General features: G+C 43.3%; 1 protein-coding gene across 10 annotated transcripts in view; it reads left to right on the forward strand.

Moving 5' to 3' along the window:
* Nucleotides 1–17,401, forward strand: part of PARD3B (par-3 family cell polarity regulator beta) — a 1,076,689-nt gene extending 1,059,288 nt beyond the window's left edge. For 8 of the 10 annotated variants that reach the window (XM_024243295.3, XM_024243296.3, XM_024243297.3 and 5 more), the window contains one exon: nt 12,659–17,401. In XM_024243295.3, the coding sequence (XP_024099063.2) occupies nt 12,659–13,016 (358 nt within the window). In that variant the 3' untranslated portion in view covers nt 13,017–17,401. Of the gene's footprint in view, nt 1–7,367; nt 7,483–12,658 lie in introns of those variants that run through there. The other 2 variants (XM_063712983.1, XM_063712984.1) reach the window with 1 other exon arrangement.
* The last annotated feature ends 1,733 nt before the right edge of the window (nt 17,402–19,134 follow it).

The raw sequence follows: 19,134 nt of genomic DNA on the forward strand, positions 1-19,134 counted from the left end.
CTGGATTCATTGATTTTTTTGAAAGGTTTTTCATGTCTCTATCTACCTCCTTCAGTTCTGGTCAGATCTTCGTTATTTCTTGCCTTCTTCTAGCTTTGGGCTTGTTTGCTCTTAGTTCTCCAGTTCTTTTAATTGTGATGTTAGGGTGTCAATTTGAGATCTTTCTAGCTTTTTTATGTGGGCATTCAGTGCTATAAATTTCCCTCTTAACACTGCTTTATCTGCATCCCAGAAATTCTGCTATGTTATCTCTTTGTTCTCATAGGTTTCAAAGAACTTCTTGATTTCTACCTTAATTTCATTATTTACGCAGGAGTTATTCAGGAGCAGGTTGTTCAATTTCCATGCAGTTGTGTGGTTGTGAATGAGTTTCTTAATCTTGAGTTCTGAGTTGGTTGTGCTGTGGTCTCTGTTATGATTTCAATTCTTTTGCATTTGCTGAGGCATGTCTTACTTCCAATTATGTGATCAATTTTAGAGTAAGTGCCATGTGTCACCAAAAATAATGTATATTCTGTTGTTTTGGGGTGGAGAGTTCTGTAGATATCTATCAGATACACTTGATCCAGATCCAAGTTTAAGTCCTGAATATCCTTGTTAATTTTCTGTCTCCATGATCTGTCTAATATTGACAATGGGTTGCTAAAGTCTCCTGCTATTATCATGTGGGAGTCTAAGTCTCTTTGTAGGTCTCTAAGAACGTGTTTTATGAATCTGGTTGCTCCTGTATTGGGTGCATATATATTTAAGATAGTTAGCTCTTCTTGTTGAATTGATCCCTTTACCATTATGTAATACTCTTCTTTGTCTTTTTTATCTTTCTTGGCTTAAAGTCTGTTTTGTCAGAAACCAGAATTGCAACCCCTGCTTTTTTCTGCTTTCTATTTGCCTGGTAAATTTTCCTCCATCCCTTTATTTTGAGCCTGTGTGTGTCCTTGTGCATGAGATGGGTCTTTTGAATACAGCATACAGTGGGTCTTGACTCTATGCTGCTTGCCATTCTGTGTCTTTTCATTGGGGCATTTAGCCCATTTTCAGTTAAGGTTAATATTGTTATGTATGAATTTGATCCTATCATCATGATGCTAGCTGGTTATTTTGCAGACCTGTTGATGTAGTTGTTTCATAGTGTCATTGGTCTGTGTATTTCAGTGTGCTTTTGCAGTGGCTGGTACCAGTTTTTCCTTTCCATATTTAGTGCTTCCTTCAGGAGCTCTTGCAAGACAGGCTTGGTGGTGACAAATTCCCTCAGCATTTGCTTCTCTGGAAAGGATTTTATTTCTCCTTTGCTTATGAAGCTTAGTTTAGCTGGATATGATATCCTGGGTTGGAAATTCTTTTCTTTTAGAATATTGAATATTGGCCCCCAGTCTCCTCTGGCTTGTAGGGTGTATTATTCCATTTTCACACTGCTGTTAAAGATATACCCAAGACTGGGCAATTTACAAAAGAAAGAAGTTTAATGGACTTACCGTTCCATGTGGCTAGGGAAGCCTCACAATCGTGGTGGGAGGCAAGGAGGAGCAAGTCATGTCTTACATAGATGGCAGCAGGCAAAGAGAGAGAGCTTGTGTGGAAACTCCCATTATTAAAACCATATATCTCATGAGACTTATTCACTGTCATGAGAACAGCATGGGAAAGACTTGCCCCCATTATTCAATTACCTCCTACTGGGTCCCTCGCATAACACTTGGGAATTCAAGATGAGATTTGGGTGGGGACGCAGCCAAACCATATCATAGGGTTTCTGCTGACAGGTCTGCTCTTAGTCTGATAGGCGTTCTTTTGTAGGTGACCCGGCCCTTCTCTCTGGCTGCTCTTAACATTTTTTCCTTCATTTTGACTTTGGAGAATCTGATGATTATGTGTCTTGGGGTTGATCTTCTCAGGGAGTATCTTACGGGGGTTCTCTGGATTTCCTGAATTTAAATCTTGCCCTGTCTTGTTAGGTTGGGGAAGTTCTCCTGGATGATGTCCTGAAGTATGTTTTCCAACTTGGTTGTTTTCCCTGTCTCTTTCAGGTACCCTAATTAGTCATAGGTTCAGTCTTTTTACATAATCCCATAGTTCTCAGGGAATTTGTTCATTCCTTTTCATTCTTTTTTCTCTAATATTGTCTGCCTGTCTTATTTCAGCAAGATAGTCTTCAAGCTCTGAAATTTCTTCCTCTGCTTGGTCAGTTGAGCTATTGATACTTGTGGTTGCATTGTGAAGTTCTTGTGTTGTGTTTTTCAGCTCCATTGGGCATTTATGTTAGTCTGTAAACTGGTTATTCTGGTTAACAGCTCTTGTGATTTTTTATCATGGTTCTTAGCTTCTTTGCATTGGGTTAGAACATGCTCTTTAGCTCAGTGAAGTTGGTTATTACCCACCTTCTGAAGCCTACTTCTATCAATTCATCCATCCCAGCCTCTGCCCAGTTCTGTGCTCTTGCTGGAGAGGTGTTGCAATCATTTGGAGGAAAAGAGGCACTCTAGCTTTTTAAGTTTTCAGCGTCTTTTTGTTGTTGTTGTTGATTCTTTCTCATCTTCATGAGTTTATCTAGCTTCGATCTTCGAGGCTGCTGGCCTTTGGATGGGGTTTTTGTGGGGTTTTTTGTTGGTGGTGGTGGTGGTGGTGCTATTGCTGTTGCTTCCTTTTAGTTGTGTGTGTGTGTTTGGTGTTTTTGTTTTTTTGTTTTGTTTTGTTTTAACAGTCAGGCCCCTCTTCTGTAGGGGTCCTCTCCAGACCCTATTCACCTGGGTTTCCCCTGCACCTAGAAGTGTCACCAGTGGAGGCTACAGAATAGCAGAGATGTCTGCCTGCTCCCTCCTGTAGGATCTCTGTCCCAGAGGGGCACTGACCTGATGCCAGCAGGAATGCTCCTGTATAAGGTGTTTGGGAACCTCTGTTGGAGGGTCTCACCCAGTCAGGAGGCACGAGATCTGGGACCTGTTTAATGAAGTGCTCTGGCTGCCCCTTGGCGAAGGGAGTGTGCTGCACTGGGAAGAATCCCACTTGTCCGGACTGCCCGGATTCCTCAGAGCCAGCAGCAGGAAGACTACATCTGCTGATCCACAGAGATCACAGCCGCCCCTCCTCTCAGAAGCTCAGTCCCAGCGAGATCAGAGTTCTGTCCCTAAAACCCTGGCTGGAGTTCCTTAAATTCCTGCAGGGAAGACCCAGTTGGTGAGGAGGGATGGATCAGGGTCCAGCCTAAAGAGGCAGTCTGGCCACGATCTGCCACAGTTGCTGTGCTGCACTGTGGGGAATTCCTCCTGAGTCCAAACCATCCAGTCTCCCTGGCACCAGCAGGGGAAAAATGGCAGACTGGAGCCACAGTGATGACAGCCACCCCTTCCCACAGGAACTCGGTAGTCTTAAGCAGTCTGCAGCCAAGTGGCCACCAAGAATCTACACAGCTCTGTTCTTGGGACCCAAGGCTCTGATGGCATGGGCTCACGAGTGGGATCTCCTGATCCATGGGTTGCACGGAACCGTGGGAAAAGCATGGTTTCCCAGATGAAGTAGCACAGTCACTCACTGCCTCCCTTGGCTGGGGGTGGGAGTTTCCCTTGCCCCATGTGGCTCCCAGGTGGGCTGTCACACCACCCTGCTTTTCCTTGCTCTCCATGGGTCATGCCACCCACCTAGTCAGTCCCAATGAGAGAACCTGGATACCTCAGTAGCTGGTGCAGGATTCACTTGCCATTTTTTTCCTTCTCAGTGGGAGCCTCCGACCACAGCTGTTTCTAGTTGGCCATCTTGGCCCCTCCCCACCAAAATCACACTCTTTAATCCTTCCTATGCTGCCCCTGGTATTTAAGACCCTTCATGATCAGGCTCCAGATACCCTCTCTAGACCAACCTTCTGCTTCTTACTTGCCCGCTCTTGACAAGCCAGCATCAGAGGAATGTCTCTGTTTCCAGAACACTTTCCAAAGCTGTTAGCTCTGTGTCTTTCCTCCTGTTGTTTATCTCTTCAGATGCTCAGGATAACTGACTTATATTTATATTCCAGGTTATTTGCAGAGCAGGTAACATGTCTTACAAACCCCCATAGCCACAGGGATTCCTTAAAGCTGGGTGCCAGCTCCACCTGCATCAGAATCACCTGGGTCCTTGAGAGAAATGTAGGCCCCCAGACCCCTTTCAGACCTTGTCCTGGGATTGCAACCCCAGAATCTGTGTTATTTAATAAAGACTCAATTGATTCTTAGTGATGCCAATGTTCAAGGTACTAGACCTGGAACACAGGCTCTTCCAAACAGAACCGCACAAATATCTGTTTTGATTTTCATAAAGGGCACCAGGAAACTTTGCTTTCCTTAAGAAAGGCACCTGAAGGTCTCTGAATGAAATTTCCCACATGGAATGTTGTTTGTGCTGTTTCTGCAAGCACCATCAGCAGTTTCAGCTCTTGGGCCGCTAACAGCCAAAGTACCCATTGGAAAAAAAAAAAAAGAAAGAAGTCTCTTTTTAGTGCTCTAGATCCTGTTTTTTAGAAATGCATTTCCAAATATAAACCAATTTCTTTCACCTGGTGCCAGCAGGCACCATGTGAGCAGATGAGAAGCAAGTGAGGTCAGAGACTGCACGGTCTAACTTAGTGGTCAGGCATGCGGCCTCTGGGTCTGTCTGTCTGCCTGGGCTTGAACTGGGCTCTGCTACTACCAATGTGACTTTGGTCACATTATTTAACCTCTCTGCTTCTCGGTTTCCTCATCTGAAAGCCAGGGATAATAATAATACCTACCTGGTAACATTGTTATGAGGAATAAATCTGTCAAATGGAGGAAACACTTAGGATGGAAACTAACTTGCTGTAGGCACTTGGGAACATGCTGCTGTGCTCAGCAGGCTTCTGAATCTTTGCAATTGTAAACCCAATGTTTGAAGCTGGTTACTGAGCCCATCAAGTAGAGTGGCACTCTTCCCTGCACTTACATTTCTGCTTCTGAATTTCAGAGTAAGACAATTGCCGTGGCAGGATTCTCCCGTGTCTTAATGAAATCATGACATGGAGGCCCTCTGCCCCCACACCCATACACACACACCCACACGCACGCACACACACACAGGCATGAAGATGGAAGTGTTTAAGTCTCCTTCACTGTACTCCTTGCCCTTGGTGAAGAGGGATTCTATTAATCTAATGATCATAGGTAGTTTACATCAAAATCTTCCTATTGCATAGGCTTTAGAAATTAATGGGAGGGGGAAGGGGTCAGGTAAAGATGTGGCCGTGATGCATAAATATCTACTGCAAAAACTGCATGTGCTACTCTAACATAAATATATAAAATCTAAAATAGATGAGGGAAAAGCAGACTTCAGGAACAGTATATTTTGCCCCAGAGTGTTCTGTCTCCAGGTAGCACCTTGGGCAGGAAACTGTGTAGTGGTTTCTCCTAAGGGGCAGGAGGAAATCAGGACCCTACACTGTTGAACCTGTTAGCCCCCAAAGTCTGACCTTGGAATTGAACCATTGTCTGCTACATGATTATCAGATGAAATCCACAGTGTTTAGATACTGAAATTCTAGGACCACAGTTACAATAGAAAGAGAGAGAGATGATTTAAGGGGCCTACTGAGTTAGGATGATTTGTTCCTTTGGTGGCCATTCTCTTTAAACAAAGCCTGTTCTGTGGATAAACAGACCATGGGGTAATGATATGCAGGTATCGCTCAAATGGATTGCATGACTGTTTCTTGTGGTCGCACAGGATAGCTTCAGCCTTCCCCAAGATTTCCCTCTCTATGTTGTTCTCATAGTTATCTTTTCTAATTGTTCTCAGCACCCACTTTAAAAACCTCTCATCCCCTCATAAAGGAAATTATTTTAGCAGGACCATTTTTAGGACCATCTGATAGGATGAAACACTCTTAAGGACCATTTTCCAGATAATGTCTGCTGAACTGTCATACAGAATCCAAAACTCATTGCACATGCAGTTTGTTAATAACTCAATTCTTGTGTTCGTGGTCATTGTTTAAAAAAAAAGAAGGAATTAAATATGAGCAACCAAAATTATACTTGTTTAAACTGTTTGAGAAATGTCTTTGAGCACTCAGTCACTCTCCTTTCTCCTTCATTGTCTGTACAAACATTTCCTTGGTGTGTACGAGAGCCACAAGCATCTGCTGCTGCACTCTCCACCCATTCCAGTTCTTTGCAAAGAACAAGAGCCCCCTCTTCTCATAACGCAATGGGAAATGTGAGTGATGAAAGCGGATTTTTTTCCATAATCATTTCTATAATGTAGGCCATCAAATGATCATTATATTTTATGATTCCGTAAAATCTGCCGAAATCAAAGCTATGTAATATACATTGCAGAGGGTTCTGCTAATCCTTGCCAACCACAATCGTGCCTGGACCAAGGAGGAAGGTCTGGTAACTGGAAATCTGACACTAAAGGAATTCTAAACACAGACTAAAAGCATCTCTGTGCACATAGCATGGGCGACTCAAGTATATTAGTTTGCGCTGATTTTTTTTTAAAAGCTTTGCAGTATTTGTAGAAGAACCAGAGAAGAAAGCACTGACCCCAGCTCAGCCACTAAATAATCTATGTGTGGCATGCTCAAGAATAGCATGGCTCTGCCAGATGTCGACTTTCTGCCAACGGGTGCAGGCACCTCTCTTAGACAGCTACAGGAGTTTTACATCATGTTACTTCCTGCCATTCAAACCCCAAATTTGGTCACCAAAAAAGGAAACCCATAAAGGCTACTTTGGAAGTTAAAAAATTAGCTTTGTTTTGGCTGCTAATCACACACATAGTATTTTATAGAAATTAAGAACAAGATTCTGCCCTTTGGAAGGTTTTCTGTAAGTGAAAAACCCAATGCATATGCCTAAGCCGGACATTCACCCCTCTGCTCATAAATTCTTCATGGTTTTTATACTTTCTGCTGCATATCTTATTTCTTCACATACTAAACTCACCCCCTTTCAAAACAAACTATCTTCCAGTTGCTGATGTGTCTCCAACTTAGTTGTTTTTCCCCTCTGTGACTCTTCAACTTCATCTATCCTTCCACATCCTAAAAGAAGCTCATCAGATGAGATACTGTAGGAGTTCTTACACTCTGCCTTGAGACATGTAGAGGAAGTGTGCTCAGTTCTGTATTGCAAGAATCTGTCACTGATATTTGAAGACAGGATTACAAATGATTTCTTTTAATAAATTATAGCAGGCTCAAGTTTTCCCCTTCAATAATGTCACTCCCACTCATTTGAATTCCCTTGTTCTTTCCTGGATGGAAGGAAAGGGTGTTGAGTTACAGCAGGTGGCAGAGAAGTTTGCATAATTCTGGCTTCTGCCTCTCCTAGGTATGAGTAGCTTATATGAAAATCATCCATCACATCTATTCTCAGGGAGAAAAGCTTGGGAGGAACTGGGACAGAGGGAACAGGACACCACCTTGACCTCAGGTTTGTATTCATCAGCCCTCAAGCCCAGGTACCGCACTTGTAACTGTGGCCATCACACCTGGGTTTGACATTGTCTCCCTAAGACCCTGTGTTTGAAATCCTGTGTACTGTACTTTGAAATACATAAAGATGTTCCCAGATTATTGCATTTATGACAGAGACAAAGAAAATTTCTTTGCTGTACCATCATAAAAATAGTAGTTAACTGACCCTTGAATAAATACGCTTAACCTGCACCTAGTAAGCCCAGTTTCCAGTTAATCTTGAGTCAAGATAGCTCTCAATTTCCTCAGCACCAGTTAGTCATGCTGAGCTCACTGGGAAGTCAGGGAAATTGAATCCCAGTGTAAGATTTATTGAGCACCTATTGTATTTCAAGTACTCTGTAGGGCAACAGAGATAAGACAGTATAATCTTGTTCTTGGCAAACAAGACAAATAAAATAACCTCTACCCTGATAAAGTTTACAGTCATTCTATGTTGGACCCAGTGCAACCCTTTATTCAGCCCACCATCCCTCCTACTTCCTTCCTTCTTCAGAAATTAGAAATCAGTCTCACCTCAACCACCATCAATCCCTGGCTCCCAAAGAAAGCCCACTTTCTCCTCTTATTCCCCTACCTTCCTCCAGCCCCTACCCACATTGAACCTTTTATAGTTACTGTATGTGTGTGGGTTTTCTCTTTACTTTAAACTCTCTTGAACAAATTCAGCGTACATTTGTAGAGCACCTGTGATGTGCAAAGCCCTGTGTTAAGCTCAAAGGGAGATAGTTAGATATGTAAGACTCAGTTCCTTCCTTCAAGATGCTTGTACTCCATGCAGTATACAACCAGCCACAAGGCAGGGTGAAAGACAGATGAGGTGAGAATGACCAGCTGTGGCGGAGACAGAGAGCGATTTTCTTTGCAATTGAGGGTGGTGGTGTAGACATGGGAGGATTCAAAATTGCTCATGCCCCTTCATTTGTTCCAGTAAGTACAGCCACCTCATTCCTAGCAAGAGGTTTGCCATTAATTTTGTCCTTCCAATATTGAGCCCTTTCCCTATACAGAATTGTTTTAGCAAATGTAGGAAGATGTCTGTCATCCTTGTGTAAACTGAAGGTAGTCGGCACCCAGAGCTGGCTATATGACCAGCTTAGCCTCTGATTTCCAGCCCCCCTTTTGCTTAACGAAAAATACTGACATACTGACATGGCAAAAAGAGGAAATCCTTATGTAAACAAAGTGATGCTTACTGATTCTTTACATGTAAATAACATATATCTTTGTCGTATTCAGACTTAATGGTTAACTTTCTTTATTGCGTGCATCTATGTGATTGAAAACTGCATGCCTGAAATAGTTCCTATCAGTTTTCCAAGCAAAATCTGAATCCTTCTGGCCTCTGAAAATGAGCCTAATCAGAAATAAAATAAACAATAATTTCAAAATGTAGGTATTTTCATGACAGCCTCCTCTACGAGTTATAAAGAAAACAAATATGGGCTTGTTTCTCTTTCCTTAAGTAAATACGGTTTCTGAGTAAAATTTTTAATTTGAAAGTTTTTAAAGAAAAACAGTAACATATACTAACAAAACTCAAGAAGTCACATGAAAAATGAAAGGTATTAAAATACTGATACATTTGTTACGCGGATTCTTGTTTTAATCAGAATCTCCTAAGGAAGCTGCCCCTGGATTCCTCAGGGTTGGCTCAAAGCACACAGCATCCGACACTGTGAAGAGCATTGCTGGGGCCCCAGAATGGATTGGTTTTGGGCTTTCCTACAAACACTAAATTTCACACAAATAAAGAGACTATGAAAAGAGAAACTCACGATTAACAAAACTAAAATTTTAGCTGCCTTTTCTTCCTCTAAGTTCTGTAGTTAATGAGGAGGGGCTTATTTTCCCTGTTTCAAAATTCTTCTTAAGACAGAGTCTCTTTCTGTTGCCCAAGATGGAGTGTAGTGGCACAATCTCAGCTCACTGCAACCTCCGCCTACCAGGTTCAAGCAATTCTCCTGCCTTAGCCTCCTGAGTAGCTGGGATTATAGGCATGCACCACCACGCCCAGCTAATTTTTGTAATTTTAGTAGACGGGGTTTCACCAGGCTGGTCTCAAACTCCTGACCTCAAGTGATCCAGCCACCTTGGCCTCCTAAAGTGCTGGAATTACTGGCGTGAGCCACCGCCCCTGGTCAAATTTTTTTTTAATAATTTAAAATAATACACACATAATATTCAGAAGAACTTAGAAGTTGTTCTGACAAAAGTCTCTAGGAAATTCTGTTATGAACAAAAGGTTGTTATAAACAACAGCTACACACCATCCCCCAAAAGAAAAAAAAATTCTTCTAGCACTCTTTGAACCTTAAACAGTGTTTTGGTAGGCCAACTCATTGTTTTTCTTCTCTCTGAAAAATTAAAAACGCTAACTGTTATGATGAATTCCACAGAAAAAGACAATTTCCATGACTTCATTTCTTGACAAAGAACAGCTACCTCACTTGCTTTCTGCCACATATAAGCAAACTCCCAGACATAAAACCTCCCTTCAGAGGAAGCAATATGGGACCACAAAAGTATCTTGAGGTCTGCCCTATCTGCCTACGGGAAGCCTCCCCCTCACTGTGAGCGCTGGCCGCCCGGGAGGAGCAAGGTGTGGGAGAAGAGATAGCGACTGTCCCCCACCATGTGCTCGCCGACTGCACTGTCACAGCCTCTCAGGGTGGCTTCTGCCCCGTCACCACTTGATCTGGATTCTCTCTCCAAAAATTTAAAGAAACAAGGCGTGCCTGTCTTTTATAATGCTCTGTTTTAAAAGAGAGAAATCTCCAGGGAGAGAACAGGACCCTAAAAGTCCAAGGCCTGGAATTCTTCCTTTCTCTCTTTCCATTTTAAACAGGAAGCATTCATGCTAAGAGAGTCCGGAGGGAGCGCTGGTTGTATGTTCATTTTAAGGCAAATAATGTTTGTGTGTTGCAAATGTCAGTGATTTATCCTAAGGGCTTAAAATGAGTGCAGAAAAACCACATGTTTCACTTCATGCAGAGAAATATCTTCAGTGGATTTTGAGAGAAAGCACAGGTTAAGAAATTTTTTGAGTGTATCGGATATCTCCAACATGAACCAAAAGGAAATAAAAATGAGCGTGGTGAGGTGGAGGAAAGAGACTTAAAGAATTCTTATGATAAAAGATATACCAAAGGCTGGAAGTTTTCTAAATCAAAAATGAAATTCTAAAGAAAGGGAAAGGTGAAATCCAGAGCCTTCATTTCCCATGGCTAGAGTGACAGATTATCCATTTGTGCTCCATTTGTCATGAGCAATTTAACATATAGCAAAGCAAACTGCACTGAATAATAGCAGCTGATGCTATAATAACTTGTACACAAACAATTTAATTTTTTTATCTGAAAACTCTAACTAAATTACCCCAAGCTCAAGGATCTATCTTTCATTATTATACATAGCCAAATTAAGACAAAAAAATAGAATTCTATTGTTCATCCTTATAGATTTGTTCACAAGCTGCTTTCTACATGCACCGAGCTGGGAGCTTGTCAAATCTTCATTGATTTGAGCAACTTACAGAGCTGTTTTAACATCCAGCTCCACAGATTACAGGGTGATTCTGACCCTCATTGACAGTGCTTGATTAACCACAGACACTGTATTCTCACAGCCCTGTCATTTCTTTCAAGTGTCCTAGCAGTGTGTCTGACATTGGGGAGCTTTTCCTTAATTATTATTGTTGTTGTTTTTCTTTTTTAAAAATTATAAAAGGGGGAGTGGCAAAAAATGGGAAGGATCTGGGGAAGGTGGTGGTGGTGAATGTGTGCACAGAAGGTTTATGAGATTTTAAGAGCTGCAAACAGAACTCATCTGTTTAACCCCAGGCTAGATAAAATGCAGTCATCTGCACATTGTTTAGAGGCACACTGCTTCTGTTATGGCAAACGGATCAGAAGATGCTTGTTTTCTTTAGTGAGAGATCCAGACAGGGCCACTTTCTGTTAGTGTCTATTCTTACCCTGGATGTTTCTGTGTGTCTTACCCATTACAAGGTACAACTTACAGCTGGGTTGGCATTTCCCTATTCTGCTGCTGGACTGGTGCTACTTCCTGGCTTTGTGGTAGAGTTGATTACTTTATATCAAAGCTTTAGGTGTGGGCTGGGCACAGTGGCTCACGCCTGTAATCTCAGTACTTTGGGAGGCTGAGCCAGGCAGATCACCTAAGGTCAGGAGATTGAGACCAGCCTGGCCAACATAATGAAACCCATCTCTACGAAAAAAATACAAAACTTCATCAGGTGTAGTGGTGGGCACCTGACTAGTTGAGTCACCTGACTAGTGACTACCTGAGTAGTTCCATCTACTCGGTAGGCTGAGGTGGGAGAATCGCTTGAACCCAGGAGGCAGAAGTTGCAGTGAGCTGAGATCGCACCATTGCACTCCAGCCTGGGTGACAGAATGAGACTCCCTCTCAAAAACAAAAATTTTAAAAAAAAAAAAAAAAAGAGCTCTAGGTGCTCTGGCTTGGGACTTTTTCTAAGGACTGTAGAGCATTTAGGGAGGGGAGGGACATATGAATCCACACCAAGATGTAACAGCAGCCAACCAGAGTTAGACCAAGATGACAGCCCATTTAAAAGAGCACCTCACAGATTTAGAAAAGCGAGTGCAGTCCATGGAAACTTTATGACTCCAAATAACCTGAACATTTCTATCACCATGTCTAGGACAGACTTCAGCCCAGCCTGTCCTGGATATGGTGGTAGAAAAGGGGAGGGAACTAATGACCCCATCCTTAAGAGAGGCAAACTCACTGCCTTGTTTAGGAAACTAGTTTGGTTACTATAATAAAGGCCAACAGAAAAGGGTACAAACAAGATAGAAGTGTATTTTCCTCTCACGCACCAACCTGAATGGAAGCAATCCTGATTGACATGGTGGCTCCATGGCGACGGGGACCCAGGCTCTCACCTTCTTGTTACTCTGCCTCCCATAGCACGTGGTTTTCACCTTGTGGCCTAAGATGGTTTTTCCACTGGCCAACAGGAAGGAGAGAAGGGAAGAAGTTCCCTTCTCTTCTTTTTAAGGGCACGTATCACTTCTGCTCCCATCCCATTGGGCAGACCTATGCGGTGGCCACACCAAACTGCACAGGAGGCTGAGGAACATGTTCTCCAGCCGGACGGCCAGCTTAGGAGCTGCTGACATGTGTCTCTTCTTCTCTTTCCAGGGGAGGACCCGCAGATCCTGTAGACTATCTGCCAGCAGCACCTCGGGGGCTCTACAAGGAAAGGGAGCTTCCCTATTATCCAGGGGCTCATCCTATGCACCCTCCCAAAGGGAGCTATCCCCGCCCCACAGAGCTGAGGGTGGCAGATCTCCGGTATCCTCAGCACTACCCACCCCCGCCAGCTCCCCAGCACAAAGGACCCTTTCGACAAGACGTTCCGCCTTCCCCTCCCCAGCACCAAAGAATGCCAGCCTATCAGGAAACGGGCAGACCAGGGCCCCGTGGGGGCAGCCCAGACCAGTACCCTTACCGAACCCAGGATTCCCGGCAGAAGAACCCCATGACTGCAGCTGTATAGCTGAGTGCCACCGAGGCCAGCCCAGTCCAGAAAGGAAGGTGTCTACTCTACCTTTGCCCTTTCTAAAATTGAAGACCTTCTTGGTGATAGGAATTCTCCATGTTACTGATTAGCTTTTTCTCACTGACATTGTAATGCATGACTGCTAATCAGAGGGAAAAAGAAGGGAAGGGGATTGGGGAGGAAAAAAAAAAATCAGAAGGAAGACGAAAGATGGGGCTATAAAAACAAAACTACCTGACAGTTGAAACACTTTCAGAGTTGTTCAAATCAGTGAGAGTGGCAACGGAACACACAAACAGCTAACAATGGAGCTCTACTCTGGGGATCCTCCCTGGCTAGATAACCTGTGCTGATGTGCAGACACGTGGGCACCCCCCTGTATGAGACTGGCGGTCCAGAGGCAGTCTCTGCCAGGCAGCATTACCCGCTCGGAGGTGGAGCCTCAGCCCCCTTCTTAGAGCTGTTAAGTCTAAGGTGTGGCAGAGCAGACAGAGATAGAGACATCTGAAGTGAGTATAGGTTTTTTGACTGAGGAAAAAAACAACAGCAAACATGACTAGCGATCTTGAAATAATTGTGTCCCGAGAGAAAGACTGCATTTCTTTATTTGTAGAATTTATCAGGTTCCTGATACCACTCATTTGATGTAAACATTTCATGTTTCCTCACTTTTGATATGAAAGTCCGTAAAATGCAGTATTAGTCCCGGGAGGATGTGCACAGCTGGTCAGAGCTTCCAGAAGGAATATCTTCCGAGGACCAAGGTGATCAGGTTAAGAGGGTGGAACATCCCACGACCCTCACCTTCCTCCCTCCCACATTCCAGACATGGAGATATCTGGTTTCAGAGTAAGCCCAAATCTCCTGCCTATAATTACTTTAACTGGGGTCTCTACTTTAAGGTTCCCACTTGAGGGCTAAAATGTAGTTGGGAAAAAGAGGGCCTACTGGGGAGGTCTCACAGGAGGCAGTGCCCTGGAAATGCCAAGTCCAGACTCAGTGCCAAGGAGTAACCATCTGCACTTGGGGACAGCGAGGAGCTGACCGTGGCCTCTGATGACCAGGAGGTATTAGATGGAAGTGAATGAGAGAGAGAGAGAGAGAGAGAGAATGTGTGTGTGTGTATGTGTATGTGTGTGTTCAAACACATATGATTGCCAGTATGGAGAATGAAAGATTAATAATGCTTTCTGGAGAGTTTGATGCAAAAGCCGGGGAAAATGGAGGGAAAGGGAGAAAAGGCGTTAAGACTAAATCCACCTGCATTTGCTATATTTCATTAACTAAAGTCAGGTCAGGGCAGGGCCAAGGCCTCCAACTGGAAAAGGACAGTGTTATGGCTTTAAAAAGCTGAAGCCCCACCCTCTAAGTAGAACGAACCTATCACAATGTTTTCTGAGCTTTGCAGTAATTTTCTATGAAAACTAAAACCTCTAAAACATATAAGCTGGCCCAAATGAGAACACAAGCAAAAGATGTGGAAGACAGCAAAACCTGAGCATTGGTTTGAACCGGGCAGTGACGCTTGAAATACTTTAAGCCTTTTCACATTCCTTCTTTATTCCCTCCAAAAAAAAAAAGTCTTGAGTTTAATTTAGGTCTATTTTGGCTGAGATTAGCATACCTCTGACTCACAGGATTTAATAAATTATAGTATTATTGAATACGTAGGACATCCCTCTACCCCAGCTTACTCTTATCTTTTTAATTTAAAATAGAATTCTGCTACCAAGAAGGATGCGACTGCTAGTTTTAGATGTAAATAGTGTTATTTACTGGACTTTGTGATATTATTTTCTTAACTACATTTTACTATGGCCCTGTTGAAAACAGACTATCAACTTTTTGTCTCTGTTCTGTCATCTCTCTTAAGCCAGGCACCTTTAGAGTGTTTGCAATTTGTTCAAAGTGGTTGAGGATCTCACGCCCTGCTCACCTGAGGTGGAGTGAAGGGGAGTACCAGTTTCCCTGCTGACCTGCTGAATGCTACCTTCCCCTCGAGTTAAATACACCTTAAAGAAAATGATAACACGAGGGACGGGTAACTTGTTTTGAAGCATTAAAAAACAGCAGCTCTTCAGTATGTTCCATATTTTAACCAAACTACTGTAGACTACTAAACATAGCCAAGCCAGAACGTTCCTTCTGGATTAAGCCTAGGCCACTTGAGGGGCAGCCAGGGGTGATGGTGTCAGGTGAGAATCCTGTGTCTTGAAGGAGTGGCCTTTGCAGGAAGAGCGCCCATGTTTTCACCTGCAGCGTTGCCACGGGAGTGTGCAATACCTCCTGCACACAGGCTCAGGGTAAACTGCTCCAAAGCTGGGTTTTGTGTTGTATACAAAGTCAATAAAATAGTTGCTAATCCTGAGTGGCAGCCAGTGATGTGAAGGTACTATTAAAGTGAACAAAAACTAGATTGCAACAGTTTTCTTTCCTTGCTTGAAGTATAACACACGCTCCATTTGATCCTGCCTGAAAGAAGCTAACATTATATTTGTGACAGACAGAGGCTCCATCAAGCCAAGCAACAATTAACAGCTCAAATGTAAGACTTATAAATGCCCGTGTACTCACCCTTCAATTGTTACCACCCAGAGGTTACAGGACTCTTTCCCAGCATTTAGGGGAACAGGTTTTTAGAGTATTTAGAAGACCAGGCTATAATCAGTAATGTGCCTGGGAGCAGGAAATAGCTCCCAATTTATTTATGGCCTTGGGAAAACTCAATCCGGTGTCTCCTTGTAGCTCAGAACACTAATAGCCCCCCTGGAAAAGAGCGGCACGTTGAGCTCCAAACCCAATCAACATACATCCACTTGGCTGCAGATCTGACCGCTGGGTCATGAAGGCCGTGAAATGTTTGCTGTCAAGTCACTAGATATTTTAAGAAGCCCTATTTTTCTCCCTTTTGGCAGGAGTAGAGAGATGAAAGAGGACAGACCATTGAAAACTTTTAGATGCCGGAGAATTGAGACTTCCCCAAGGGAGAGAAACACAGCCTCCCCAGAATCCATTATGCCATCGGGCTGTGGCACTCTCACTCTTGCCATAATACCGTTTCCTCACAATGTCAAATCAGTGGATGAAATGCAAGCTCAGAAACAGGAACATTTTCTTAAATCATAACCTAATAGCAAACAAAAATTGAAAGAACAATTATCCTGAAGCTCATTATTCTTAGATCTGTAGGTATATACGTGTTGACCCCCACAGGATGGCACCGAGTAAAGATCTTAAGAGCATGGTAGGGGTTCTGAGACTGACTGTCACCCGTGGATCCTGATTGGGAAGAACAGAGGCTTCACTATAGCTATAGTTTTCCACCAAGTCAATCAGATTAAAATATGACTCATTGTCCCCTCCAAAGATTCATAAAATTCTTGAACTAAAGTGATCTTCTGAAGAAAAGCCACCTAACAACATTAGGAGGCTCATAAAGCTCATTTCTCTTTTCCCTGGTATGCACAAATATCAAGCCTATAAAGAGTAATTATTTCCCCAAACCTGTAACCACTGCGTTGGTTTTCTTTGGAGGAACATTGTAGCATTTCAGGAGGGTAGAGAGGTCTAAAGAGTTTGGTCTGAATGTGTGTCTGTACAATTCCCTTTGGCATTAAACTCTGAAACCTACAATGAATGGCCTTCAAATTGGTGTTAAATTGGGAGGACACCCTACTGCTTTCTGAGTCCATGAGCAACAGAAAGACTGGTCTTAGTGCAATTAGGCAGGAGGGATTTGGACTCAGAAACAGCCACAGAAGTATTTCTCAGCACTCCCAGTTCCTGCCGACTTAGCTGGAAACGATGCCACAGCGAGACCAGAAAGAGGAGTTGCCTTAAGCTATCCCTACAAAGTCACCTTTCTGATAAAAAGGAGGGGAAAAAAAGTTAGATATCTAAAATAAGCCTAGAATCTCACACACAGCTGTGACTTCTAAGTGAAACTCTTTTCTCGCTCATGTCCTTAAATAGTCACAGAAACACCCACAGCCTGACTTTTAAAGACAAGCTTGGCTACAGGAAATGAACCAACCCCAAAGACTCTTCTAGCCTGTCTCCTGACTGGGCTCCTTCAGAAAGTGTTCTCCTGTTCCATCTGCAGGGCTGCTTACTACTGGAACCTAAAACAAAACCTGTTGTTTGTACCATCAGTTTTTCTGGTGTTTCCTGTGCTTTTGTGATTCCAAGTCTGTTCATAAGTTCTGAAGATAAATTACGTGAAATCATATTTTGGCATATTGGGGTGGAGGATGAATTCTTTACAAACTTTTTAAGATGATCTCATTTGTACCACAGAAAACATTTTGGAAGTTGTTATATATGAGTATATAAATTTTTCTTGTCGTATTTTACATTAAAATAAAGCTTTATTCAGTCATTAAGATGTCAGAGTCTTGGATTGCTTTAGGATGGGGTTGTCCAATCTTTTGGCTTCCCTGGGCCACCTTGGAAGAATTTTCTTGAGCCACACATAAAATACATTAACACCAATGGCAACTGATGAGCTAAAAAAAAAAAAAAAAAAAAAAGCTGCAAAAAACCCTCAATGTTTTAAGAAAGTTTATGAATTTGTTTTGGGTAGCATTCAAAGCCAACCTGGGCTGTGGGTTGGACAAGCTTGTTTCAGGATCGGATCTGATGAATAAACACGTGGGTCTGGGCCTGCTCACCCTGGAATAGCAACATTCAGTAGTTGAGTAGCAACGTTCCAAACAGCAAGAGGGCAAAGAACAAAAGGAACGAGAGCATCAGTCACACGCTGGGCTGCCCAAGAAACAGATGCTGAGACGGAGATTCTCAAGCCGGATGTGTACTGAGGTGTGCACTTGGGTTTCAATACCTTAAAAAGGGAGGGAAACAGGCCTGGGCAGAGGGAGAAGCTGAGCCATAGTGCACTCCCAGCTTAGGCCTCAGCCACCCCACAATGGGAGCAGCAACGGCTCTTCAGAGTCGTCCCCAGTTGGGACAAGGGAGCTGAGCCTTTATGCCACCATTGATTGGTAAATACAGGTTACCTCTGGAAAGAAGAAAGATCTAGCTAGGGTTCGGCAGTTTTCAGTTGAGGCAAACCCAAAGAAAGCCGACAGCTGGGGCCCATCTTTGGATGGTATTCAAAACAGCTGGAAAAGAGCTCCTTCTTAATGCGGCATCTGAGCAGCCTGTCACAGCATTCACGACATCTAAAACTGGCAACCACTTTCTGGTGCTGGAATCACTCATCTCTAGAAAGTTCTCCTGGAGACCATCCCTGTCACCCCCCAGCTCCTTTATTCCCTTGGCCTAGTCTCAGACCTCCCCATACTCCTGGTAAGCCCATCCACAGCCAAGGTTTCGGCCACCACCTCTCTACTGACTGCTCCAGCTCAGCTCTGTGCCCTGAGCTCATGCGTTTCTGCTTTTCCACTACACATTCCCATTTGGATGTCCTGCAAAGCCTTTAAACATAACATGCCCACACTGAAAACAAGCTTTCTCCAAAGAAACCTCCTCCTCACAGTTCTGTCCTGGCCAAAATGTGAACCAAGTTCACAGCTAAAAACTGGAAACTTGAAAATTCTCCTGGATTTCCCGTTTAAAACTCTGCCCCTTCCTCCTACGCATCCCCATATAATGAGATGGAAGGCCAACATTCAGTCCTGCAATTCCATCAAATATGTTTATGTTTCCTGATACCGTGACATGCCTGGGCTCAGCCTCATCACTTCTCACCCAGCCCCTTCAATAGCCTTCGATGTGATCGCCCCCCACCTCAGGCCTTGTTCCCTTCAATCCACCTCTGTGCTATACAGCCCTGCTCCTTGCTTCTGTAAATAAAGTTATACTGGGACACATACACACCCATTCATTTACATGACGCTCTAGAGCTCTTTCACAACAACATCAATCTCTGCTCTATATTCCTGCCTAGGAATTTTTCTGAAGTAGGGATCTGATGATATTACTCTTCTGGAGGCAGCATGTCTTCTTGAAAAAAAACTTTGGCTTTGAAAACAGGTAGGCATGGATTTAAAACAAAGTTCAACTACTGATTGGTTGCATAACCTTGAGTAAAATACTTATTATCCATCTAGCATCATTAGTGAAGTAGAACTGCTATTCACCTTATAGGGTTGTT

Source organism: Pongo abelii, chromosome 11, assembly GCF_028885655.2.
Source record: "Pongo abelii isolate AG06213 chromosome 11, NHGRI_mPonAbe1-v2.0_pri, whole genome shotgun sequence".
NCBI lineage: Eukaryota > Metazoa > Chordata > Mammalia > Primates > Hominidae > Pongo > Pongo abelii.